Source organism: Equus caballus, chromosome 9 (genome assembly GCF_041296265.1).
Source record: "Equus caballus isolate H_3958 breed thoroughbred chromosome 9, TB-T2T, whole genome shotgun sequence".
NCBI classification, from domain to species: domain Eukaryota; kingdom Metazoa; phylum Chordata; class Mammalia; order Perissodactyla; family Equidae; genus Equus; species Equus caballus.
Window position 1 is genome coordinate 33,243,773 of NC_091692.1, and position 25,929 is coordinate 33,269,701.

Below are 25,929 nucleotides of genomic sequence, written 5' to 3' on the forward strand. Positions count from 1 at the left end.
GTTACTGCCTCTTTCCTTTTTCCTTTCAAACCTAGGTATGGGGGCTGCTTCCTGCTACCTCCCTGATACCCCTAGTAAACTCTTTTTACCTTTTCAGTTACTTACTTAACACTTTATATCCAGCTAAAGTTTTTTACATTAAATTCTCTCCTTTCAAATAACTGATGTGTTTTCTGTCTCTTGATTGGACTCTGAATGTTGCTTTCTTGTAAAGACATTAGGTATTCTTCAAAGAGTGATTGGACACTTTTGGATAGTTCTTATGAAATGACAATTTCTCACCTCTCTACCTCTAACAAGTAATCTAACACCTATTAAAAATGTGATGTTTATTGTCAGTGTCCTTAGTAATGTCTTCTCCTCCATCCTCTTTTTAATTTCCCTATAAAAGTTATAGCAGAAGAGCTTCTCCACATGGAACCCTAGATACTTTAATTGAACTAAATGCCAAAATAAACTGATAAGTGTTTATTCCTGCTTTTCTTCCTCCAGCCACAGTTCCCTTCTTCCTCTAGATTTCTGCTCAACACCTCTGGTTATCTTAAAACATTACATCATCATAAATATTTAAGCTTTTTAAATTATGTAATCATAACTATTGTTATCTTTTAATAGGCTTTGATACACATACTGCATTTATGGTTTTGCTCATGGAACAAAATAAACTAGTATACAGAGTGCAAGAAATCCAAATAAACTTTATTTGTTTTAATTTCAGAATTTTAGTCATTAAAACAAATACATATTAAGCATATCATTTTAGTCATTCTTCTCAATCTGCCTCTTGTTCAATCTGTGAATAAAATTCAATCATCCCTTAGTGGGTAGGATCACGTAATTAAAATGCAAATTTCAGTATAGGTCATTCCTCATTAAGTAGCTAAAAATAAGTACAAATGTTATCATTGTATTCTACTACATGTCAATTTGTTGGAATATACTCTGAGGAATTAATCCTTCCGCTATATTTCTAATCTCATTTTTTAGTATACACTCAAAATGAACAAACCAGTAAAGTTTCCATATTTGGTGAAAGAAAAATGTCTCTTGATTCCTTGCTATTGTAAACAGCATGATTCTTTTTCTTTTATGAGAATTGTAGGCATTCCAAGCTAGAAATAATCTCCTTCAAGTTTAATAATATAAGTGCTGCTTCTTTGTATTTCAGAAATATGTTGGTATTATTTTCAAAATATAATTGAGTTAAAAGTTACTTGATGCCTGAAGAATTGCAATGTCACAAAATGTTATACATATCATTCACATTTTCTTATTTTTGTGTAATAAATTGTATGTAATATGAGATCATTTTTGTCTTATTTTTCATTGTTTTTTAAATTAATAAAATAAATGTTCATTAAAAATAAGTCAAACATAAAAAATACATAAAATAAAACATGAAAATTGGATCTTCACTCTTCTCCAGCTCCAATGGTTTTTCTAGAGACATTCAGCGTTAACCATCTCAGAGACATCATCCTAAAACCTCAAATGAAACCTGTGTACACAGACATAAGAAAACCCAAACAGATAGAATCTCTGTATGTTTTTGTTTTTGTTTTGTTGAAGAAGACCAGCTCTGACCTAACATCTGTTGCCAATCTTCCTCGTTTTGCTTGAGGAAGAGTGTCCCTGAACTAACATCTGTGCAAATCTGCCTCTATTTTATATGTGGGGTGCTGCCACAGCATGGCTTGGTGAGTGGTATGTAGCTCCATTCCTGGGATCCAAACCCACAAACCCTGGGCCACAGAAGCAGAAGGCACGATCTTAACCACTACACCACCAGGCTCACCCATGTATGTATTTTAATTTTGAACTTTTGTTTCTGTGCATTTAAAACTATTCAAGTACGTTAGTTTGTGTATGTATGTAACCATTCCTATACTGGTGGTACAATTGTCTTGTCATCATTTTTCTAGTACATTTAATTTTTTTCTTTTAAAGGCTATTAAACAATAGCCTTTAAAAAAGAATTCTTGAGCCAAACAATATGTACAATTTAAGTGTTACTACTTAGGCAAAGCTGCCCTCCAAAACTTGACAACAATTCGCATTCTCACCAATTGTAGATGAGAATATCTGAAGATTTAAATGTATTAGAGTAAATGTTTTTATAAACATAAATGAATCAATTAAATCTAATTGATGATATCTGTGCTTCACTACTTAAAATATCTATATTCACCAATTTATTAAGATGCGGGAAAATATGCCTAAAATGTATATTTCTACATTTTCTGTCTCCTTATGTATTTCACTTGACCATAATGAAATGATGTAATTGAATTCTTACAATTTCATTTGGATTTTTAAATACATATTTGTTATTTATAATTGCCCTGTACAGGGGATACATTCTTGGTGATAAATACATGTGTTCAAGGAAGATTTTCTTTTTGCAAAATAGACTCATTTCATTTGTTCCAAATCTCAAAATCGAGGTAACCTGAATTCAGGAAATTTTGAGTCATCAATACTACTCTATATTTCAACTCTCACCACATCAGTCTTAATTTCACCTAAGTCTTTTACATGCATTCCATATACAGAAAGCATAGGTTTGAACTGCACCAGACTAACACTTTCAGACTCACCTGAAACTCTGAAATTTTTCTCTTGTTACCATCAGATACCTACTCATACACTTTAATCTTGCACTTGGATTTTGACAAAGGTATTTTTCCTATTTTCTCAATTTTAAAAAGCCCCCTTTCTTGTTTCATATAGCTGAAAAGTACCCTAATGTAATCTTGCCTAGTGTTTTCTTCCTCTACACTAGACTTTCTGACATTATATTGCCTGTTGTTTTAACCCCCACAGGAATTGAATTCTGAGCCTAAACTACCATTTATGTGCCACATTTTATCCAAGTTATCTGAATCTGTGTGCAACTGCTAGTCAGATAAATGCTAAAACTGTATATTAGAATTAAACGGATGCCTGGAGTTGCTGTCTATAAATATACTGCACTGATGCCCCAGAAAATTTGCCTACTTGGACTTCCTTCTAAAGTCTTAACTTCACTGTTTGGCTTTGTACTCAAGGTAACATAGAGGATGTCAGATTTACATAATGAAGCACGTACACCAGAATATGTTTAATGTCACAGATATTGTCATAGACAATGTAGTAGGTAGCATAAGCATGATTCCAATTCAGTTTCCCAACTTCTAGTCTAAAGTGTACTTCCTAATATCACGTTAATTTCATATTCAAAACTAAAGGTTGATAATTCTTTTCTAATATACATTTTAACATATTACAAGATTAATGGAAAATGACAAAGAGAATAGTTGAATCACTTCTCTTGCAAATTAGTTGAAATTTAATGCATTCTAAAGAGAAATTTAGAGAAAGGGTTTGAATAAAATCATATATTCAGCAACACAGAGAGAGTACATTATACAGAATTAATATATTATTCAAAAGACTTACTAAATCAAAATAGATATATTTAAACTAAATCTTTTTCTGTGGGTTAAGAATTTGTAAAACATTCTTTATAGCTCACTATGTTAAAAAGATCTTTCAGTTGTTATTATGGAGAAAAAAGTTCTCAAAAACTATCAAAAGGCACAAAGCTTAACGTGGCTTGTTTCAAAATATAATATTAAGCATTTGTTTCCATTTAGACTTTCTACAATGTCCATTATACTCTCATTTGTGCTTCATAATTTTAAGCGTAGCCCAATAGTAAAAAGAAAATTTGTTCTATACAGCTATTTAACATAAAATACATTTAATATGGTACGAAATGGAATAAACACCATAATCATTTATTTTATGTCTTGCCTCTGAAAAAAAATTCCAAGAAACTGATTATAATTCAACAGGGAAACCAGTCACATATGATGCTCCTTACAAAATATGCTATATATCTACTTTTCCCCCACTAGATCTAAGTTTCATCCTTCTACACTGTGTCCTGTGTCTGGCATACTGACTTGTATGTACTTCATGAAAAACTACCTTACCCTCTTGCTTCCTCTTGGAGTCATTCTATGAGAGAAACTAGCAGGAGAAAAGAGCACAGGAAGAGAATGAGGTGATGGTGTTTATTTTCCAACTCTTTTCCTGCAGAGGTTGCTAAGGGTTCACTAAGACACTTTGCCAAAGAATACATATGTTGTCAGACATCCTTGTCCATATACATACTTTTTAATGATTCTTATAACAGCACCTTTCCCTTATATCCCCAGGCCTAGGTACTGCCTCGCCAAATATATATATATATATATATATACATTTGTATTATCTCAAAAAGGGCCGTATGTTTTTCTAAATAGATCCTTAACTTTAATATCCTCAAATTCCCAGTTAGGTTTTTTTGCTATCTTTTATCTACCAAAGTCCTGAATGATACAGAAAACAGTAATACAGACTTATGAAGAGTTTAATAAGTTTATTTGCATAAAACAAGTTTAAAACTTGAAAAGATTGTCAAAAACAACCATTTCAAGGCTCTGGAGACTGACTAAAGACAGACGACAAATTGAGAAACGTTATCCTTCAAAACCTGCTAGACATTTGGATAAGAACACTGGGAGTCTGTGGTCATGCTGCCTCAGTGTGCTCCCACCTTCCAACTTCACCCTCAGTGGTCAGTGAAAATAATTACTGTACCCATGTAGGCCTGAAAATGAAACCCAACACCTTTGATACCAAAACGCCTGGAATCCACTGGGGCTGGGTAGCATAAACTTGTGACAATGACAACAAAAATAACAAACTTGGTGAAAACAAACGGGGAAAATATTATAGTTTGTCAGTTGAGATTGTGATACTTGTTGGGGAAATTGTCAGACAACCGACAGATTTAACAGACTGACCCTAGAAAGGAGATAGCCAAATAAGGGCTAAATTAGGTCTCCACATATACGTAGCTGAATGGGAAACTACACATGAACGGGGAAGACCCTCCAAAGTGTAGTAGAAAAAAAACAAGGGACCCTGAGAACTGGCTGAACAGATCAATCCGTGCATAGTAGAAGCCTATGGGTTTGAGATATTGTCACATAATCTTTCCAAATCACTGGTTAGCCATAAAAGTATAAAGATACAAATGTTATGTCTTGGAAGCTAGGCAAAAAACAAAAGTAGGAATTAGAAGAAAAAAAACTTAGTGGAGACATCAGTGGCTGCACACCACAGGAGAGACACACCCTGCAGTTTATGTGAGGAATGCTACAATAAAACAAAATAATAAACTATCAGAAAAAATGAATACAAAGCTGATGAAATGTTTTATGTAAAATGTCTAATTTTCAACCAAAAATTATGAGACACACACACATAGATAAAAAAGCAAAATGTGATCCATTCCTGGAGAGGGGAGGAGGGAAGGAGAAGCAGTCAATAGAAACTAACTCTGAAGGAATAAAGGTGACAGATTTAGACAACAAAGAATCAATAGGAGCTATTATAAATATGTTCAAACAATTTATTAAAGAAAAATATTATGGCAACATCTTAACAAATAGGCAACCTCAATAGAGAAATAGAAATTAGAAAATAAGAACCAAATGGAGCTTCTAGATTTGAAAAGAAAACAGAACAAGAAGGAAGAAATAGTAAACTCATAGATCAACAGAAACCGATTTGAAGAACAGAAATAAAAAATGTTGGAAAAAAATCAAAGCAATTTTGAGACCTGTGAGACAATGCCAAGCATATCAACATATGTGTATTGAAAATCCAAGAAGGAGAGGGGTGAGAGAAGGGGGATGACATTATTATTTGAGGAAATAATAGCTAAAAGCTTTCAAATATTCAAGGAAAATCATTAACCCAGAAATACAAGAAACTCAATATACTCCAAGTAGGACAAACACAAACAGATACATCTAGACACATCATAAGGCAAACTTCTGAAGGACATAGATAAGAGAAAATACTGAAAGTAGGAAAACTTTCCCTTCATTTAGGAAAACATCGGTTATTCACCAATTATGTTCTGCATTATTCTGGAGGATCTCGCAGTGCCACAAACCAATAAAAAGAAATAAAATGTATCCATATTGGAAAGGAAGAACTAACAGTGTAGTTTTGACAGACAACATGATCATCAACAGTTACAAAAATTAGAAATAATTTTTGCGAAGTTACAGAAACAAAATCACTACAAAAATGATTTTATCTCTATATACTAACAAAGAAAAAATAGAAATTAAATTTAAAAATTAATATCGTTTTTATACCATCAGAAAACTATCAACTACATAGAAATAAGTCTGATAAAATATACATATCTGTACTCTGAAAACTAAAAACTGTTTCTGAGAAAACTTGAAGAAGACTTGAAAAGATGGAGACATATGCCATGTTCATGTATCTCAAGACTAAATATTGGTAATAGGTCAACTTTCCCTAAATTTAGTTACAGATTCAATGCAATACCAATAAAAATCCAAATACCCTTTTAAAAATATACACACTGGCAATTTAATTTTATTTGCATGTTAAAATAGCAAGAGCCTGGAGTAGCTAAAATAATTTTGAGTAAGAATTACCAGTTAGAGGACTTACACTACTGATTTCATGATGTTATAAAAATACTGTCATGAAGACAGTGTGATATTAGCGTCAAAACATATAAACAGACCAACAGAACTGAACATACAGAAATAGATCCACACATACATAGCCGATTTATTTTTTGATAAAGGCGTGAAAGAATGCAGTAGATAAAGAATAGTATTTTCAAAAAATGATCCTGGAATAAACTGGATATTCATTTAAAAATAGCTTTCATGGGCCGGCCAGTTTGCACAGCGGTTATGTTCGCATATTCCACTTCGGCGGCCAGGGGCTCGCAGGTTCGGAGCACGGGTGCCGGATGTGGCACCTGCCAAGCCATGCTGTGGCAGGTGTCCCACATATAAAGTGGAGGAAGATGGGCATGGATGTTAGCTCAGGGCCAGTCTTCCTCAGCAAAAAGAGGAGGATTGACAGCAGATGTTAGCTCAGGGCTAATCTTCCTCAAAAATAAATAAATAAATAAATAACTTTCATCTATACTTCACTCTTAAAACAAGTATTAACTCCAAATGGATCATCAGAGAGAGTATTGAGAAAAATACAGGGAAAAAACATAGTTTAAAATTTCTGTTCTGGATTAGGCAATGATTTCTTAAATATAATACCAAAAGCATGATTCATTAAAATCTGGTAAATTAGACTTCTTCAAAATTAACAAATTCTACTCTTGGGCAACATATTTGAACAGATACTTCAAAAAGGAAATTATATAGATTTCAAATAAGCCCATGAATAGATGCTCAACATCATTAAGTTATTGGAGAAACAAAAATTGAAACTGCAATGAGAGATCACAACAGGTTTATTAGAACATCTACAATTTTAAAAAACTGACCATACCGGGGGCTCTCCTTACACTGCTAGTGTGAATGTGAAATGGGAAAACTCTTTGGAAAACAGTCATGCTGTTTCTTAAAATGCTCAACGTTAATCTCCACATTATCCAGCTATTCCATGGCTAAGATGTTATGCCCCTCACTCCTCCAAGATAAAAACTTATGTCAATACAAATAACTATTCATAAATATTTATAGTAGATTTACCTGTAACACTCCAAAACTTAGAACAGAACAAATGTACATTAACATGTGAATGGACATACAAATGATGGTATAGTCATCAATGAAATACTACTCAGCAGTAACAAGTAATGAAGAATTAACGCACACAGTAAAATGGAGAAAACTAAAACTAATTATGCTGTGTGACAGAAGTCAGACAAAAAAATCATACATAACGTATGATTCCATTTATATAAATTCTGGAAAATGCAAACCAATCTTTAGTGGCAGACAGCAGTCTGGGGAGCCCGGTAGGGGTGGGGCTGAGGGAGCACAAGATTCTGCATGTCTTCTGGTGTACAGGCTGGATTTTGTACTTCTACAATTGGAATGTGCAATGATCTAAATATCCTTATAGGTCTAGAAAAGTAAGTGAGAGTGAGTCCTGAGAAGAATTCTTTGTGAGCATTTCCTTGTGTGGCAACTGCTGCAGGTGAAGTGGCTGCTTTACTGGCAAGGAAAGCTCATTGGGATTGGGCTTTACCATTTTAGCCTTGGCTGTACATGCACAAACATTCTCATTCCATATCTAAGTATCCCATGTCTTCCCCATAAGTGCCCTTACCTTAATAGGAAAGACTGTACACTCTACATACTGCATCTATCTAATCTAATCTACCTACTGATCAATCAATTAATCATTCTATTAATGTGCTGATCTATATGTGTGTGTGGCAGTGTGTCGCTGTGTGTATGTATATAAGAAACAAGACTATTTTGCTACATGTTAAATGTTCCTTTTTGAAATTTTACGTGTTTAGGAAAGAAAGCAAATGAGAATTAACACAGCACTTTCAATAATGAGGGCCATATGTGTGTACAAATACAATACACACACACACAGCTTCCCACCATTTAAACAACTCTCTCCCAATATTTCTAAAATGTAGTTCATTGTATTTTGATTATAATAACTATTTTTGTGCATAATTAGATGTGGGCTCTTTTAGCTCGACAGCAAAATATTTTTTATACTTCTGTCTTTTTCCTATGAAACCTCTGCTATTACACTTCCACAAGGATTATGTAAGCTAGTTGCTTTCACCAGTATTAATTTATATGGAAATGTTACTTTTTTGAAGAAGATTCTTCTTTAAACTATAAAATGTCAGCATACTTTTATCACCAAGTATTATAAAATGAGCTAAAACAACAACAGGCTCATTATCTGCAAATTATGTGACTCTATGATTTGTTGTCAACATTTATAAATTTAATATATGGAGAACTAAAAGAAGTTCTCCTTCCAGTTGAAAAGAATCTGGGTTTTGAAATCCAAAATAAAAACGAAGACCTATTTCCAGTCTCATTAGTAGAACATTTTGTTTAAAAAGGACACAAATGTACATCTTCAATAAAGCTAAAAATGAACTAAACCCATACACATCTTATTAGATTATAAATTTTAGGATAGCTGGTTTTAAAAGATGATTGGACCACAACTAGACAATCACTGGATCTTAGGAGATAGACTGCACTGGGAATGTGAGCTGTTATTTTCAAGGCTACCATATTGTTGGAGAGCAGGATTAAGATTAGGTAAATTTAAAATGCCACAAAGTTCCTTGTTCCTATCAAGATTGAGGTGTTTTTCTTGAATAAATGCTCCTTGGGTTCAGCAAGCCTTTGGTGAATTCCCAAAGTTGTTACAAAGTCAACTTGCTCCATTTTTTTGTTGCTTTTATGGGGAAGCAACTTTTTGGAGGTCCTTACTCCTCTACCTTCTTTGATCCTACTCCAAAAATGGGTTTTTAAAGTCTCTTTTAATTTCTTAACTCTCCCAACACTCTTAGAAAGTGCAAGTCATTTTTTCCTCTGTTGTCTGCATCATTCTATGCATCCGATGTACCTCTCTATAATAAGGTGTCCAAATTATTATAGCTAGTCGAAAATGAATGTTTCTATAAGATAAACTACCTGAGGTAATATTTTATTTATTTTAAATAAGTATAATATTTATTTATGTAAACTATTTATAATTTAATGATAATGTTTTGCATAGTGCCTGATATAAAGGGAGCTCATTATATTAATATTTTCATGATGAATTAATCCTCTATAACATTTCTCTTTGGTAATTATAGAATATATTCATTGTAAAAGGCTATTTTTGTGGGAATAATGAAGTATGCTTCAATATGGAGGAATTTTACTTAATGACCATTAAAATGATAAATGGAATAAATAATAACAAAGGACTTGGGTATATATAGCACTGTGATATAGATCTGCTTGTCTAAATGACGTCTAATGCATTGAGTGGATTATCACAACATGATTTTACACTCAGCTGAGTATCAATACTGAATTTAACAGTAAGACCACTGGCACCCCTTGCTGCACTTTTCAATAAAGTTATCAATTGAAGTTGAATTTCAGTGTGTTCACTTTATAAATGAATCTGATCAAAATTGTGGTAGATAAAACAGATATTTACGTTATTTCAGATCCTTTGTTGGCGTGGCTTTGTTTGTTTCTCTTCATCATGCTCAGGAGTTAGTTTGGTTCTGTAATCTAAAGACTCATAGAAACTCTTAGCCTTCATTTCTCTTCACACATGGCCTCTTACACACTTTCTCCAGTCTTTCTGCAGAATTTTTTTTTTGGAGCTTCTTATTCTAAACTCATGTCTTACATTCCCTTTCTGTCTGTTCTGAATTCTGACAATATTCTCAAATATAGTAATTCCAATTACATATTTTATCTTCATCTTTATCTATTCTATTATTCAATTGGTTCATTTATTTTAATTTTAAATATACTCACTTTTTTTTGTTTTTGAACTTCTATTTAGTTCTTCTGCAAATCCACATTTTTTAATACCATGTCCTGTTCTTGGCTTACAATTTCCCTTCCTTTATTTTTTTTTTTAAAAAACACATGATAATTAAAGATAGTTTTACATTGTTCTTTAATTTATAGGCTACACTTTCCCTTATAATGCTATTTCCTTATATGGTTTATAATTTTTCATTCAAATCTTTTCTTCAGTGAGAGTGGTTTTACTGAAAGTCTTGTGCATTCTGGACTGTGGGTGTGTCCCTTTAAAGCTCATCTGTGGCACTGGCCTCTACTGCTCAGCAGTAACTTTCTCCAGTTCCATACCGCTTTATGTTTTGTTTTCATTTTGATTTCTCTGGTTGGGGTAGCTGTACCATATGGGTAACACAAATTCAAAACCAAATCCCACAGGAAGCAGAAGACATGCTCTAATAATATCTTACGGGATGTCTTTTTATCTTTTTTGAGACCTCGAGTATCAGGGATATGAAGAGGCTTGACTTTTGTTGTATAACACTTGAATATTTAATGTATGTCTGAATTATTTAATTAAAAGCACTTGTATAAATATGTACATTTATATCCAATCTAAGCTTCAGAGAACTCTACATGAAAATTAAGTTAGGAAGAAATTTGAGATGAAAGCAACAACATAACATGGCTTAATCCAAAGTAAGAGTCCTGTTTAAATGCTAAATATGGATGAGAAATGAGATTACATGGGTTTTAAAATTTTTATTCTTTAAAGTGGCTCAGATTTTATTAAGTACGGAATGTACCCTGGTCTCCTAATGCATTGTTATCATACTATGCAGATGAGTTTTTCCTATTATACATATATGTGAATGTTGAACTACAAACTAAACCTATTTCCTGAAAGTCTTCATTTACATGATGGAAAGTAGGAAGGAAAAAAATCTATTACATCTTGATTTTAGTTTTTAAAATGCCAAGAGGAATTCATTGTGATATCCAAATTGTGAGATGCTAAGATATTTGAAATAAAATTTCAGTATAATGATATTAAAAGACTAGCAAAGACAAAACCTATGAATACTAATGCTTACCTATGTTTATTATATACGTGTTGGACTATTCAACAGTTTTTATTATTCTATATGTAAGTTTTTTAAAATTCTTATTTACTTCACTCAGTATTACTTGATAAATGTAGATAAATGCAGAGGTGCCAAGGAATACTGCAAGTCAGTGAATGGATTATATAGGAAGTGTTAAATGTAGTTATTATAACCAAGATTAACTGTGGGGTTATCAGGGTTATGAAACATTGATAGTAATACAGATTACACTAATTATTAATACTTCACATGCTGAGGTTAGAAAGGGCAAGAAAGGGTGATAACACAGATATGAGAGTCATTCTTAGAGAAACATTCATTATTTACATTTTTGGCAAGAATTCCCAAAATGAGTAAATCTACATTTTTATATATCTGACTATAAAATGACCATATCTGCTGATGGACACTACAACCTTCCCCCATAGCTGATGCTTCTTTCTATTTCAATAATTTCTCATGAATAAATTGTTTCCTCTACCTCAGCCCTATGAAATTGTTAACCCGTGTTTCCCAAGATGTCACCTGTGCCCTACCTGCATCAGAATCATCTGGGATGAGATGGGACCTACAAAGGGAGTTTCCCAGGTATCATCACAGAGTTAGTGAGTCAGAGGCACTGGGCTAGAGATCTGATCTCTGCACTGAAAACAAGGGCCCCAAACACAACTACAACTTGCTGTGGAATGTGGTGAGGCACATACATCTTTCCAACCCTTGCATCAATCTGAAACATAAACTTGGCTCAGGCACGAGGACCTGAAAGTAGGAAGCACAATATCCCTAGGGCTAGCAAGAGAGTTGAGAGCACCGTAGACACACTGAGCTCTCCCAAGCTGGTCTTTCTAGTATTCAGTCACACATGGCTTTGTGGGTTAGTCTGGGCTAGTTACATCATTAATAACATAGTTTATACAAGAACATAAATTCTGTATTCCAGTGAACAAGCTTAAAATTGTAACACATCAATGATAATGATGCCGTATATTGAGAACTTTACATTTATTATCATTTAGTCCTCAAAAATAAATATGTAAGTTAGTTGCAATATACAAATGCTACAGATGAGGCAACTGAAGTTTAGATAAAAAAATAAGTTAGGTTTTATAAGTTGAAGACTATTTTAAAATTTTTACCATTGATGTTAACTTGTGATTAGTGTACCATCTGTAAGTAGATATCTTACATATGCAGATTTTGGTCAGGGGTTGCAAACTGAGGTTGGTGTCAAGAGTAAGGAGTTTATGGCTTACAACTGCAGCTGTGTTGTCACACAAACCTGAAACACTGATGACCTGCCTGAGTCCAAAAAGTGAGCCTATGTTTACTTTTCTCTCTCAAATTAATGTTTTTATTTTGTTTACGAAAGCAATACAAAAATTGTTTACCAAGATAAAATTATAAGTGGAATCAGTTATTTTCTATAACCAATTATTTTATTCTACAATGAATTATTAGTCTAATAAATCAACTAAATTCTTTGCTTGATTAATCAGACATTATTTTCATTCTACACTAATTTAGACTCACTTGAAATACTGTCAGCCAATTTTGAAAATTCCTTTTAACTTTTAGATTAGTTAACATGTAACTAATGTAACTAACCCATAACTTTCAACTCCCATGTTCACATGGGAGTAAACATGGTCTCCCAAATGCTGATACAGTAAAACAATCTTATGTAAATAGCTCTCCAAGTTCTTCAACATTGTATTCAAATAAATATAATTATTTTGGCAAAAATAGTTTTGACTTAGTGTACTTAGATAAAAGTTTTTAATACGATTAGAAAAACTGATATATTACACAATATGAAGGAAATCTAATAAATTATTTATTTTCCTAAATATAGAAAATAATGGTATCAATTATTTCTACATAAAATTAAATGCCATAAAGATTATCTTCTATAATAGATAAATGAAATAAATATATGATTTGGCTTTCCAAATATTTCTTCATCTTACCTGCTGGTTTACAGGAAAATTTCTGTTGATCTTTTTGATCTGCAATGATAAATAAATAATAAAAGTGAGAACAACAATGATAAAGTAACACAACATCCCTCAACTTTTATGAGAATCTATTTTTAGTGAATTAATGTATACTGATATTCTATACGCACATGCTAAAATCACTGCATATTAAACACCAATTACAAAAAGTTGTTTTCCTAAAAAGTTTTGGCTGTCAAAATTATCCCAAATTTTTCATGTAAACATTTTGAAAATGATTTTCTCATTTGTGAGATGGGAAAAGCCCGTGTTTCCATACAATCGTCTAAGAACAGCAAGAGTAACTTTTTGAAGTTTAGTTTTAAACTTTGAAGTCATATTATATTCAATTTGTTTTAACTCTCAAGAGAACCAGAGGAAAAGGCATATTCAAACACTAATGGATAAAGCATATGTGTTGAAATACTTTCAGTCAGGACTCCAAATAAAGTATAACCTTTACTTTAAGACAATTTAATGAGTGACATTTCACAAGAATTTAAAGTAAATTTCGAGAGAAAGAATTTCCTCTTTATTAAGTCATGTAAGCAAACTTTAAAAACCAAATGAAAATGCATATCAGATTTAGACAAGTGGCCGTATAATATACAGACTCTTTGCTCAACAGAAGTTTTACTAATTAAAATCAATTATTATTTTTCATTGGTTTTCTAGAGAAACTTAAACAATACGACCCCTGTGTGGTATAATCTTACATAGACCAAACACAGACTGTTTTCATTTAGAAATTGTTTCATTGAATTATTTTAGTTTTCTTTTTTTTAGTTTTAGTTTCCTTTTGTCTTACTGAAAAATATAAAACAGGAAATTTAATGGATATGGTGCACAAAATTGGAGAATCATCAAATGGGTCATCTACAAGAACAGACATTTTAAATGACAAGACATGCGTCATATGAAATAAGAAAGAAAAGAAAATTTGAGAAGATTTATGTGATTTCAGCAGAGTCATGAACAAAACCATATCTTCCTTACACTGCTCTAATAATTTCAAAATAGTTTGCTCTGGTGAAGAATCAGCCAAGGAAATCTCTAAAACTACTGGTGACTTCTGCTAAGATCACGATAGTTTGGAGATGTATACAGAAAGAGCAGATCCCTAAGCATCTTTTATAAATCAATAAAAAAATCTACATGAATGCTTTGTGGAACTATGCTTTTTGCTAGTTCTTATGGATTGTTATAAAAATTATAAAATTCTATCAGTATTTTATGTGGATCCTTGTCTTCAACTGCACACTATATAGCTTTTTAACTTTTGAGTTTTTAATCTGAGAAACAAAGTCTGAATACTCTGTTTTGGAAAGCTGAATGTCAGCATGTAGATAAACACTGCATGAGAGAAAATAATGGTTGTGACTGCGAAATACACATGGACCACAGAAATCTTGTTCTACTAGTCCACTCTTAGTAGTGTTTGTGGAACTGACATGCTTTCCTCAATAGTGTTCCAATCTTACCTCCCCACTAGAATATTTACCAGAATATCAGTCTTATTACCTATGCAAAGTTGTCTCATTATATTTGCTATTATTATTTTTGTTAAGTTTTCCTTAGTATATATCTGACTCTTCCTGTAGAAGATCAACTTAGTAACATATGAATCTTACCACCTTCATCCTTTAAATAAGTTTATTGTATACTGTTACTTCTATTAAAAGAATAAAATTTATGGTATATTTCCTACCACTTCTCATATATAAGCCAAGAATGTGGAAGCAACATAGACAGACAATTAGAACAGAAGAAAAGAGAAAGGAAGTGTATATTACTGACTAGAAAGTTAGAATAACAAAGTATTTGGTGAGATATGGAAGCAACTAGAACAGAATCTTAAAAAAATAGTATGTAAAAAATGAATATGTTTGGAAAAGCATGAAATGACCTTTAGAAATTATGTGTAGATTTTTTCCCTAATGTGCAACAAATACAATAGAAAAATAAAATGGAGTTAAACGTTAAGTCAACTATTGAAAAACTAACATTCTTTAAGCTGAAAATGTTAACAAATTGTTTCTTTTCTTTCCACATTATATCACCATAACTTTGCAACTTCATTTACTTCTTTATAAATTCTTCATGCCATGCTTTTTAACAATTTATCTTATCCCAGGAATCTGAACATAAATCTTCAGATAGAATGAGTTAATACTTAAAAACTGTTACCTGCAGTATTAATAAAATTATTTGACAATGGTATGCTTTTAAAAAAAAAATTATTTCTACTAAAATATACAGCCTTTTAATTGTATAGTGTATAAAATAATCTACTCATATTTATTCATATTTTAATGGATTAATAATTTAAATAATCAAACCACTAAGCAGGAAGGTTGGTAATCACAGTGTGAGACCTGGTGCACAACACGCGAAGCCACTCCACCTAGTGCCTGAAATTTGGTAACAAGTAAAGCAAATCAATTCTATTCAGGTTTTTTGGGGGGAGTTATAGACATAAAACTCTAATTGCTAAAATTTTGAACCTATATACACAACCAAATTCACTTTAAAGATAATTTCAATCTTTCCTACAGCAAGTAGTGAGGAACAATATAAAATATTCCAACATTAACATTTTAAAATAAGACAATACTTAAATATAGAGAAAAATTTGAAGATCTCACATCTCAAAAATTTTTAAACGCTAATTCTAAACACTCTAACAGCATTTCATATACACACATACACGCACACAGCAAAAACTGAGTGGAAAACGCAGTATATACTGAATTATTTATAGTGTCCAAAACTTTAGAATATTATGCAATCATTACAAATGTTCATGATGTCCTATTTGTTGATTGGTAATAAGTGATGCTTGTAAACTGCTCCCATTTAAAAACAACAGGATTTTAAGCAATTATTTTTAAAATTTCATGTAGTTACACATAGATTGGTAAATTATGTATAATCACACTCTCACACATTTAGACTACTGTTTGTATGCATGACTCAAAATTTAATTATTTATTTATTTATTTGTTGAGGAAGATCAGCCATGAGCTACCATCTGCTGCCAATCCTCCTCTTTTTGCTGAGGAAGATTGGGCCTGAGCTAGCATCTGTGCCCATCATCCTCTACTTTATATGTGGGATGCTTACCACAGTATGGCTTGCCAAGAGGTGCCATATGGCACCTGGGATCCAAACCCGTGAACCCTGGGCTGCTGAAGTGGAATGTGCAAACTTAACTGCTGGGCTACCAGGCTGGCCCCTCAAAATTTATTTTTGTATGGTAAATACACACACATAAATAGACCTATGTGTGTGTACAACAGAGGTTTTGACATTTATAAAAAATGTTAATTTTATTTTTGGAGATTATAGCATAATTTTTTCATTTTGCTGCTTTGCATTTTCTAATTATTATTTTTAAATGAAATTATTTGGATAATTAAGAAATAGTAAATTAGTGTAAGCCCTATTTTCTTAACAAATCTGTCCCACTGTACAAAAATTTGAAAATCTAAAATTCCACTAAAATGAACCTCAGAAAAGGACTATTTTTAAGGAGAACACTTTTGTTTTCTCCTTCTCAACATGAAGTTCTAATTCATTCATGATATTTTAAAGGCTTGTAACAACCTTTAAGGCACAGCAATACATATATGTACGTGTGTGCACACACACACACGTACATATATATTTGGTAAATGAGATGAGAAGGGGGGAGACTGTCATTCATTCATTTCTAAAATACTTTCAATGATCTTCTACCAAGTGTGAGTCAGGATCTTAAGTGCTAGAACATGGATGTGAAAGACCTCCCATTAGGCATGCTAGTAGAATGATGCTAGCTTACAGAGTTCACATAGTCCAATACGGTTCCAGTGTGGAGTGAATATAAGTTCAGTGTGGGAGCTACAATGTAGATGCATAAGAACATCATCAAGCTTTGCAGTCAGAGAGACCTGCCTTTGAATTCCAACTGTAACCTTTACTGTATCTTGAGCCAGGTTATTAGTTACCCTTTGTCTAATTTCCTTCCTTTGTAAAATATTGATAATAATATTAACTACATACGTTTGTTGGAAAATTAAATAAAAAAAAGATGTCATGTAGTTAGAGCTCAATAAATGGCAAATTATTACTAATATAAAAGAAGTTTGGATTTCCTTTGACAACAACGTGGGTGTTTTGAAGAATGCTGAGCAAAGATGTCTTCCACAATACTTTGCAGATGGCTTTCTGTTTTCTTGTCAATTCTAGATTAGGATTTGCATACTCAAGTGTCAAGTGAGTGACAACTATGTGTCAATCAGGCTGAGTGCAAACCTATGGCAGAGTGAAGATTGTAGGCTATTAGCCTCCACAGCCTTAATCACTTGCAGGCATGCCCACAGTGAGATAGAAAAGGAACCAACTGAAGCTTCCTCAGATGTGAAAGTGGTGAAATATCCCACTGTTTGTCAGTCAGAAACAGTTTACCTATTTTTACATTTACAAGCATATTCTAGGAAACCTAAATTATAAATGAACATTCAATGTAGAAAATAATGGAAGTAATTTGCTTTGAAAATTACTTATTCTGTAGACATAAATAATATCAATAAAACAGTTTACTAAGTTAAAAATATTGGAAACACTGACAATTTAAATTTATTTTTAAAATGCAGCTTTGTGTTATATGATTTTTTAATTTATTATATGTAGTAAAATGTTAAAATATAAATAATATTTTCTTAGTATTGAAATGCATTTATAAAGCAAAGTTTTAAAAATCGTCTACGTTGGGCAAAAACACTAACTCTAAATAATGGAAATCCCAAGTTCTCCGCATCATTTTTAGACTGCTCTTCAAATAACAAAAATTAAAATTTTTCCAAATGACATTTTTAATGTTAAACTTCTTAGAAATCAGTGTTAAGTGTATGCTATCAGAACCAATAATTTGTGTTATGAGAAGCTGAAAATTAATATAAGCTTAAAAAAAAGTCAGTATCTGAACATGAAGGCTTGTGGTGGTGAAAGCACATACTTGCAGTCCACATCACACCAGTTGCTTATGCAGCAAGATTACTTAGGCTATTAATCCTAAGGCTATAAAGGAAGCAGAACATGACTTAGAGAAGGATTGCCGAACATGTTATTCTACAAGAACAACAAGTGGCATAAATTACTAGCAAGTAAAATGCATTCAAGTGAAGGAAATCCTTATTAAGGCTTTTAGTCCAAAAGAGAAAGATAAGCCCATAAATTGTATATTCATCCCTACTTGATTTCTTGGAAGATCACTTCTCACAGGCCTCAAAAGCAGATATTATTTTGTTTCTAAGGGTCCCATTACATTGTCCCAGGTAGCAGACAATGAAAACTTCCTAATTCCATATCTATGACCCTAAGCCTATGCCTGCTAATATGAACCCTTTCTTTTAGAAATATTGACTCCAGGCTGCATTGACTGATTCTAGTTCCTATTCCAAGTACCCTGTGTCCTCTGGGGAGGTATAGACATGAGCAGTCTGTGGATCCAACATTTGCCAGGGTCAGTGGCTGTCAACACAACAGAGCAGAGGACTGCTGTAACGGACGAGGGGTATCATCATGTTGAAGTTACACAGCTGAAGTAGCTTCCAGATCACAATAGAGTTTTTTCCTCTTCCATGTATACACTAATGACATTATTCTTCTATTGCCAAAGTAAACTTTGACACTTATGCTTCTTGCCAGACTACATTTAAGCTACAACCTAGGGGGCCACCACTGTTCAGTTGCTGTGCTGGGATATGTTTGTGATAGCAATTATTATCTGTTTCACAAACTAGTGTTCATTCTCTCCTCAGACTCCCTGAATACAAGGGTGGTATCTCATATCTGTTTTCTCCTGGGGAGACAACATGTTAAATAGTTACTGTAGCTAAAAACCACAATGACTTAACTTTGGAGACTATGCATCTATGTTGTATCTTTAATTTACTACTTAATTCAATAATAGCTCCTTTGTAGTTTTCTGGGTTTTATATCAACTCCTTGAGGAGGGAGCCTGTCTTCTTGTTCTTTAGTATTTCCTGTTTCCTCAGTATCCACAGTGCCTTTCCTAACACATTTATACATAGTAGATGCTCAAATGCTGAAGGACATTTCATATATTTTGCACTCCATTGGGACGATTTACTCCAATATGAATTTGTCTCTTATAATGGAAATATTCCATACTTTTCCTACATTATATATCAATTTTGATTTATATGTTGCCAAAACATACTGAATGTTTTAGCAGAGTGTTAATTTAAGCCAAGAATGTGAAATACAATTAATGCCTACTTGGAAGTATAAGAGGACACAATTTGCATTGTGTAATCTTTAAGGAACCCCTTACAACATAGTAATAAAAAAAATAGAAAGTGTACTTGAGTCCATACTCATAATATAAGGAAATGATGAAAGAAAAAGAGACAGAGAAAGAAAGGATGGAAGGAAAAAAGAAAGAAAAAGAAACGAAGGAAGGATGATAGGAAAGAAGGAAGAGGGAGAGAATGGACAAATCTCCAAGGCAGAATAATTCCAAATAATTTATGTAGTTATTCTACCCTCATGGATGAGTAGAGAATTAGAAATTCTTTTGCTTCGTTAACGAAAGACATCTATTTCAAAGATAGCAAATTTTTTTAACCATTTTTAACCGTAGATCTTGTTACAAATCTGATGAAACTTATGTAACTTCTCAGAAAAGAAGAAAAGTTAATACCATGGCACAAGAAACAGAGTTGATTTGATCTTCTTCCATCAGGTATTAAAATATGTTATGACTGCCCTTCTTCACAGAGGATGATGACAGGGAAACAAAAAGAGCTGAGACTGAGAGTGACATGTCCAAAGCAGGAGGACTTTGTGTCTCTAAGAATTTTTGATACCACAGTCATTTACAAGCATATGAATTGGTTTAACTAGTTATATGTACTTTGAAAGACAATATCTAGATTCAGGATGTTATGACTTACGCAAAGGAAACAAAACCTAGGTAGTGAAAATTTCTTATTTTACTTGAGAACATAAGTTTTATATAAGTATGGTATGAAATTCAAATATTTTAAAACCAAATATCAACTTATTTTTGTATTATGCTGCAATTGTGATAAGCAAATGCCCAACTCAGTGGGTCATTCTTAGAATTATCTTTGATGCCTGGCACACTGTTGGCTTTTTGCGAATGGAAATTCTGCTTTCTATCTTTTACTCATATTGCAACAATTCCATCAAAACAGAAAATCACAGGACCTCAGGTAAATTAGATAGCCAGACATTTTCAGATTTGTCGCACACGTACACATATTTATAGCATACCGTACTATGTTTTAACATTGCAGACAATCTGTGGAGACCTACGGAGATTTCCTGGTTAATCTGTGTTCATGTGGTCTAACCAGGGAATGTGTTGAATAATTTTAAAATGAGATTAAAAAATAGTTACCTGAACAAAATTGGTCATTGAAACAGAGGAAAGGATTTAAAAAAATGAATCCTTTTAAGTTATCATGGTGTGAAAAAGAAAAAAGAAAGTTGATGTTTCTTTATAATTCTCTAGGCTTAAAGGTAGCAGAATAAAGATATAAAATAGTGTTCTAATATAAATGGTCTTTTCCTATTTTTTCCCTTCTATATCACTTAGCACTATCTAATACTGTTTATTTTATTTATTTATTTTTTGTACTATCATTTCTTTGCCTTCACTAGAAAGTGAGCTCAGGAGGTCACAAAGTTCTGTCTGTTTCATTAAATACATCATTTCTTCCACCCAAAAGATTGCGTAGGTCTTAGCAGATGCTCAATAAATATTTGTTGAATGAGTGAAAAGAGAGAATTTCTCAGAACAAAGAGTCAAACTCTTTTATTTGAGTTTTAACTTAGTCTTAAAGGCAAGTTACTTCTAAAGAAAAAAAATTCTAAATTTTTAACTTTGAATGCCTATAGTAATTGTAATGACTTCAAAACCTAGAGTTTATACCATACATAAAAGAGCTGGAAGGAATGCCTGATGATTTAAAGGCAAGTTCTCATCTTATGGGGAGAATAATTTCTGTGTTGCAACAACAATATGGAGAGAGTTGAGCTCCTGCATCTTGGCCCCTTAGGTCAAGTGTTAAAGGAGTAGTCATAGAAAGCACAAATTAGTTGGGGAAATCCCAGTGAGAGCTTTGGACTCTCTTCCCCATATGCTCACGGAATCCCCATGTCAAACGTGGTTTCAAAGTGAGAAGAGCCATAGATAGAGGAAGTGTTTCAGTCTGAAGGAGAGAATCCAAGATTTCTCATGCTATCAAGCACGGTGATAAAATAACTAGGAGTGCTGAAAGACAAGAAGCAGCTTCATGAGGTGTGAGCGGAGATCCTGGTGGATCACACACATCAGCAACAAGTGCATCAGGGACAAAACATGACACTCAGACCACCTGGAAAGAACTTCTCTGCAGAAGAGTTAACAAGCACCAGTGGTGAGGGGATCCATTACCTCTGCAAGGAGAAGGGGAGGAAAAGAAGAGGAAAACTAGAATTTGAGTATTTACCCTAAAAGACTAAATTCTAATTTAGAAGTAACTGAGATACTAAAATTCACCAAGATTGAGATTACAGCATTAGAAGAAATGGCAGGCAGATTAAGTGCAGTGAGATTTAAATAGATTTCTGTTAAAAAAAAATTCTTATGAAACTTGAGCACAGGGCTTATCTGGTAAACTGCTAAATATAACCTTCTCAGTAAGATTTGCTATCATCTGCTTTTCCTGACTTTTGACATTAGAGGGAATTTTGGAATTTAGTCATCCAATTTAACATGTAACAAAAAAGGACATCACACATGAAGGTACATGTTCCTGTAACTTTATATGTTTCTGATAAAAGTAGATAATTAAAAATAATATTTAAGGTTTGCCCTTCTGCTATGCTTACACCGTACTTCTAGGATACTATTTTAAAAATTCAAATCTTAAATTGCTCTTTCTTATTAAATTAACTGATCAGGCCCATTACTTCAGGAACGAAAAAGCAGAATCTTACACTATTCAAGTCCCTCCGTGATGGGGTCCTTGCCTCTCTCACGGGTCGCCTATATACCAGGTCTCTGTACAGAACTACTCATGTCTGCCTCTGCTGTGCCGCACCGCCGAGCCCGCGCTCGCTCACTCCCCACGCAACACCCGCGGGCGAGCGTGCACTCTCTTCCTCCCTCCTTCTCTCTTTCCTTCTCTCACGTCCTCCATCACTCTTTCTTCATTCCTGTCACTTTTTCACCTGGCAAGAATCTATTCTTCGTTTAGCTGTGGTGCACAGAAATTAAATAGCTTTAAATTCACCTTGAACGTGGCACAGCCTGTTTTTTTTTCTGACGCCAAAGGCTATGTTACTGTTATACGTGATCAAGAACCATATCTGCCATGAAAACTTTTCTGAAAACCCAAGTAGAATCAGCCGGTAACATATTCTTTAGTATTCCCTGTGAGTCTAGTTGTTCTTACATTGTTTTTGTTGCGTCTGCTTAATGACTTCCACAGCACTGGACCCTTACTTACAGACTGTGTGTTTTCCACTTATCTTCCCTCAGCCTAGCAGTGTGCCACACTACCTAACAAGTGACGATAATAACAGTTAGCTGTCTTGAAGGCATATTGTATGCTGCTCCTACCTTCTCAAACTCCTTGAGAATCCCAGCTCTGAATCAAACTAATGTCAACTGCTCCATCTACTGCTGCTGGTACTCCGCAGCTGGTGACCAGGCTTGGTGAGGCTCCCACTTCTGAGTTGAGAACATATAACTGGTCCAGCTATCCTAATTCTTCTTAACTAGGATCTGACTTAATCCTCTTTCTTAGTATAATCTCAGAACCTTGTAATTTATTGAAGGAACCCTTTTTTTCCACTTTGTCAATGATTTCTATATGAGTAAAATTAACAGAAATACAAACATAATGAAAGTCACTAAATTAATATATATTTTGGACTGATGGGAGCAGTTAGTACTGAGACCTGACATACTTTGCTATGCCAAAATATAACACAATGTTCTAATTTTATCAAATTCTGGAAATTTAATTTTTATGACTAATCTCAACATGTAAATTTTGACATTTACTTTACATTTCAAAGACAGTAAGGACTAAACACAAAAACATATTCGTGAGCCAGATGTGGTTTATGCAAACACATCTATGGGATAGCTATGTGAAGAAGAATAATATTTTAATCTTATAAATATTATAAATATATATGCAAAACCATTTTTAAAAATGTAACCCCAATCTTTGTATAACGTAATGGTAAAGGAAATACAATAAGTAAAATAAGCAAATCATTCTCTTTTTGCATCAAATAGAATCACCATTTATTCCAAATTAACAAATATCATGTCTAAAAATTGGATGAAATCCATTTAACAAAAGAATATGACTCTCATTATTATTATTTAACAGCGACCTTAAAAATTATAGCCAAAATAACATGGCGGAAATTAGAATGTAAAAATACAACTATTAGAAAGAGCAGAATACATGTGTCTTTAATGGAAGATAACCAACTGCATCGTAAATACCCAAGACAATTAGATTAAAAATGACTAGGAGATTTCAAGGTGTTTAAATACCAAATGTATATATCCAAATCAATAGTATTCCTAAGTTTACAAAAAGAGGAGATACAGAAATAGAATAAAATGCATTTTAATTACCCTAATAAGAATATAATTCATAACAATTAACCTAATATGAAATATATAGATCCATTCCTGAATGTCAAGTTTCTTCCAAATTAAAATATTTGATGATGTTATTCCAGTGCAACTATTTTTAGACCTTTATGGGCCTGTCAAGAATAAATTTTCAAACACACCCAAGGGTATTTAAGATTAATCTCAGGGGGCTATTTAGATGCATTATAGAATTGCAATAATTAAAACGGGGTTTTACCACTGTAAAACTAAATGCACCAATGACTTTTAATAGAAAATTAATAATTGAATATAAAATCTACATGTCTCAGTTGATGATAAAGATTGTATTTTAAATTTGAGTAGAGAACAACACTAGAACAATTGGTTAATTACTTGAAAAACAATGTATCACCCACTAACTCCCATTGTAGTCTATGTTTAATGCACACATATTTAAGAAATAAAACAAAATTATTAGGTACCTAAATGGGACGGGATAGCATGAGGTACATCTACTTTCCTACTGATAGCAACTGGAATGGAAAGATAAACTTAACTAAAAGCATTTTGTTTAAAGGAATCTGAGAGCTCCTGCTGTAACAAGGGTGAGCATGGCTAAGATTCCAGAGAAATGAGAAGCAAAAAGAGGTGAGCTGACCTTCCATAGCCAGTAGATAGGCACAGCAGAAAGACTGAGAAGCATAATTTACCCAGACAGAGATGATGCACAAAGAAGCAAAGCATTACTCTTCTCATAGGATTATATAGGCAACATTTGTGATTCGTGGGACTTCAAACACAACATTGACTTTCACCTCAAGACATTTGCTGAATTCTGAACCTGAGCAGGACAAAAGGCTAAAAAGTTTAATCAGAAAATCTATGAAGAAACAGACAAGAGTTTTAGAAATCTTCCTATGCTGAGAGGAAAGCATGGAGAATTTGGAGTCAGCTAGGGAGAAGAGCTCCCAGGAATAGACCATGCTCTCAACTCAAAGGCCTAGAAGGCTATATCTTTGGGGCAAGAAAAAAAATAGAAGTAAAAGGGCCTTACCAAAACTTCACCCCAGGCCTGATTCAATTGATTGGATTAAGACATCAATTTTGGTTTATGAGACTAAAGAACGCTGATATTCTTTGATTCTTTTTAGATACTTATATTAAGATATAATCAGTGATGTTTTCACTAATTAATATGTCAACATACTCTTGCAGGAGAATATTTTGAACAATTTTCTTAAGAGAAAGAACAATTAAAAACCCAACATAAGGAGAATCTTCACATTTTGAATGAAATGGAATAGAAAAGAAAGTTATTTCCAAGATTTTACAATTTATTACTGAAAATAGTACTTGCTGCATATCATCCACATTTTATAGATGTTAAATAATATTAGAAAAAAGATGCATCCTATTTTATCAAACATTTTAACCGTCTATTCTGCCTTCTTATTTTATTCTATTAGTGATTTTTTTTTTGTAGGAATCTCTGGTACTGATGCTTACACTTAAAGAAAAAATAGTTTAAAAGTCTATTATGTACAAGAATATATGTCTATATTATTAAAGTTTAATTTATATTCAGTAGCTTTGATAATAGAGACTTTTCATTAAAACTTTGAATTTTAAATTTGAAACTGATTAAAACAATCAGGGGCAAATTTAAAGTCATTGAATGCTAATTTTACAAGTTTTTTCAGGTGATATTTCTTACACTCAAGAACTGAAAAGATAATGATAATTCTACTACTTTACAGTTTATCGAACATCAAAAGTAAACATCTACTTAAAAATTATGAACCATACTTCAAGAA

General features: G+C 32.9%; 1 protein-coding gene across 7 annotated transcripts in view; it reads right to left on the bottom strand.

The window, feature by feature from the left end:
* Positions 1 to 25,929, bottom strand: part of SNTG1 (syntrophin gamma 1) — an 867,628-nt gene that overhangs the window by 148,189 nt on the left and 693,510 nt on the right. For all 7 annotated transcript variants that reach the window (XR_011421293.1, XM_023648630.2, XM_023648636.2 and 4 more), the window contains one exon: positions 13,429 to 13,467. Coding sequence is in view for 6 of the 7 variants with exons in the window: in XM_023648630.2 (XP_023504398.2) it covers positions 13,429 to 13,467 (39 nt within the window). In the remaining variant the exon portion in view is untranslated. The remainder of the gene's footprint in view (positions 1 to 13,428; positions 13,468 to 25,929) is intronic.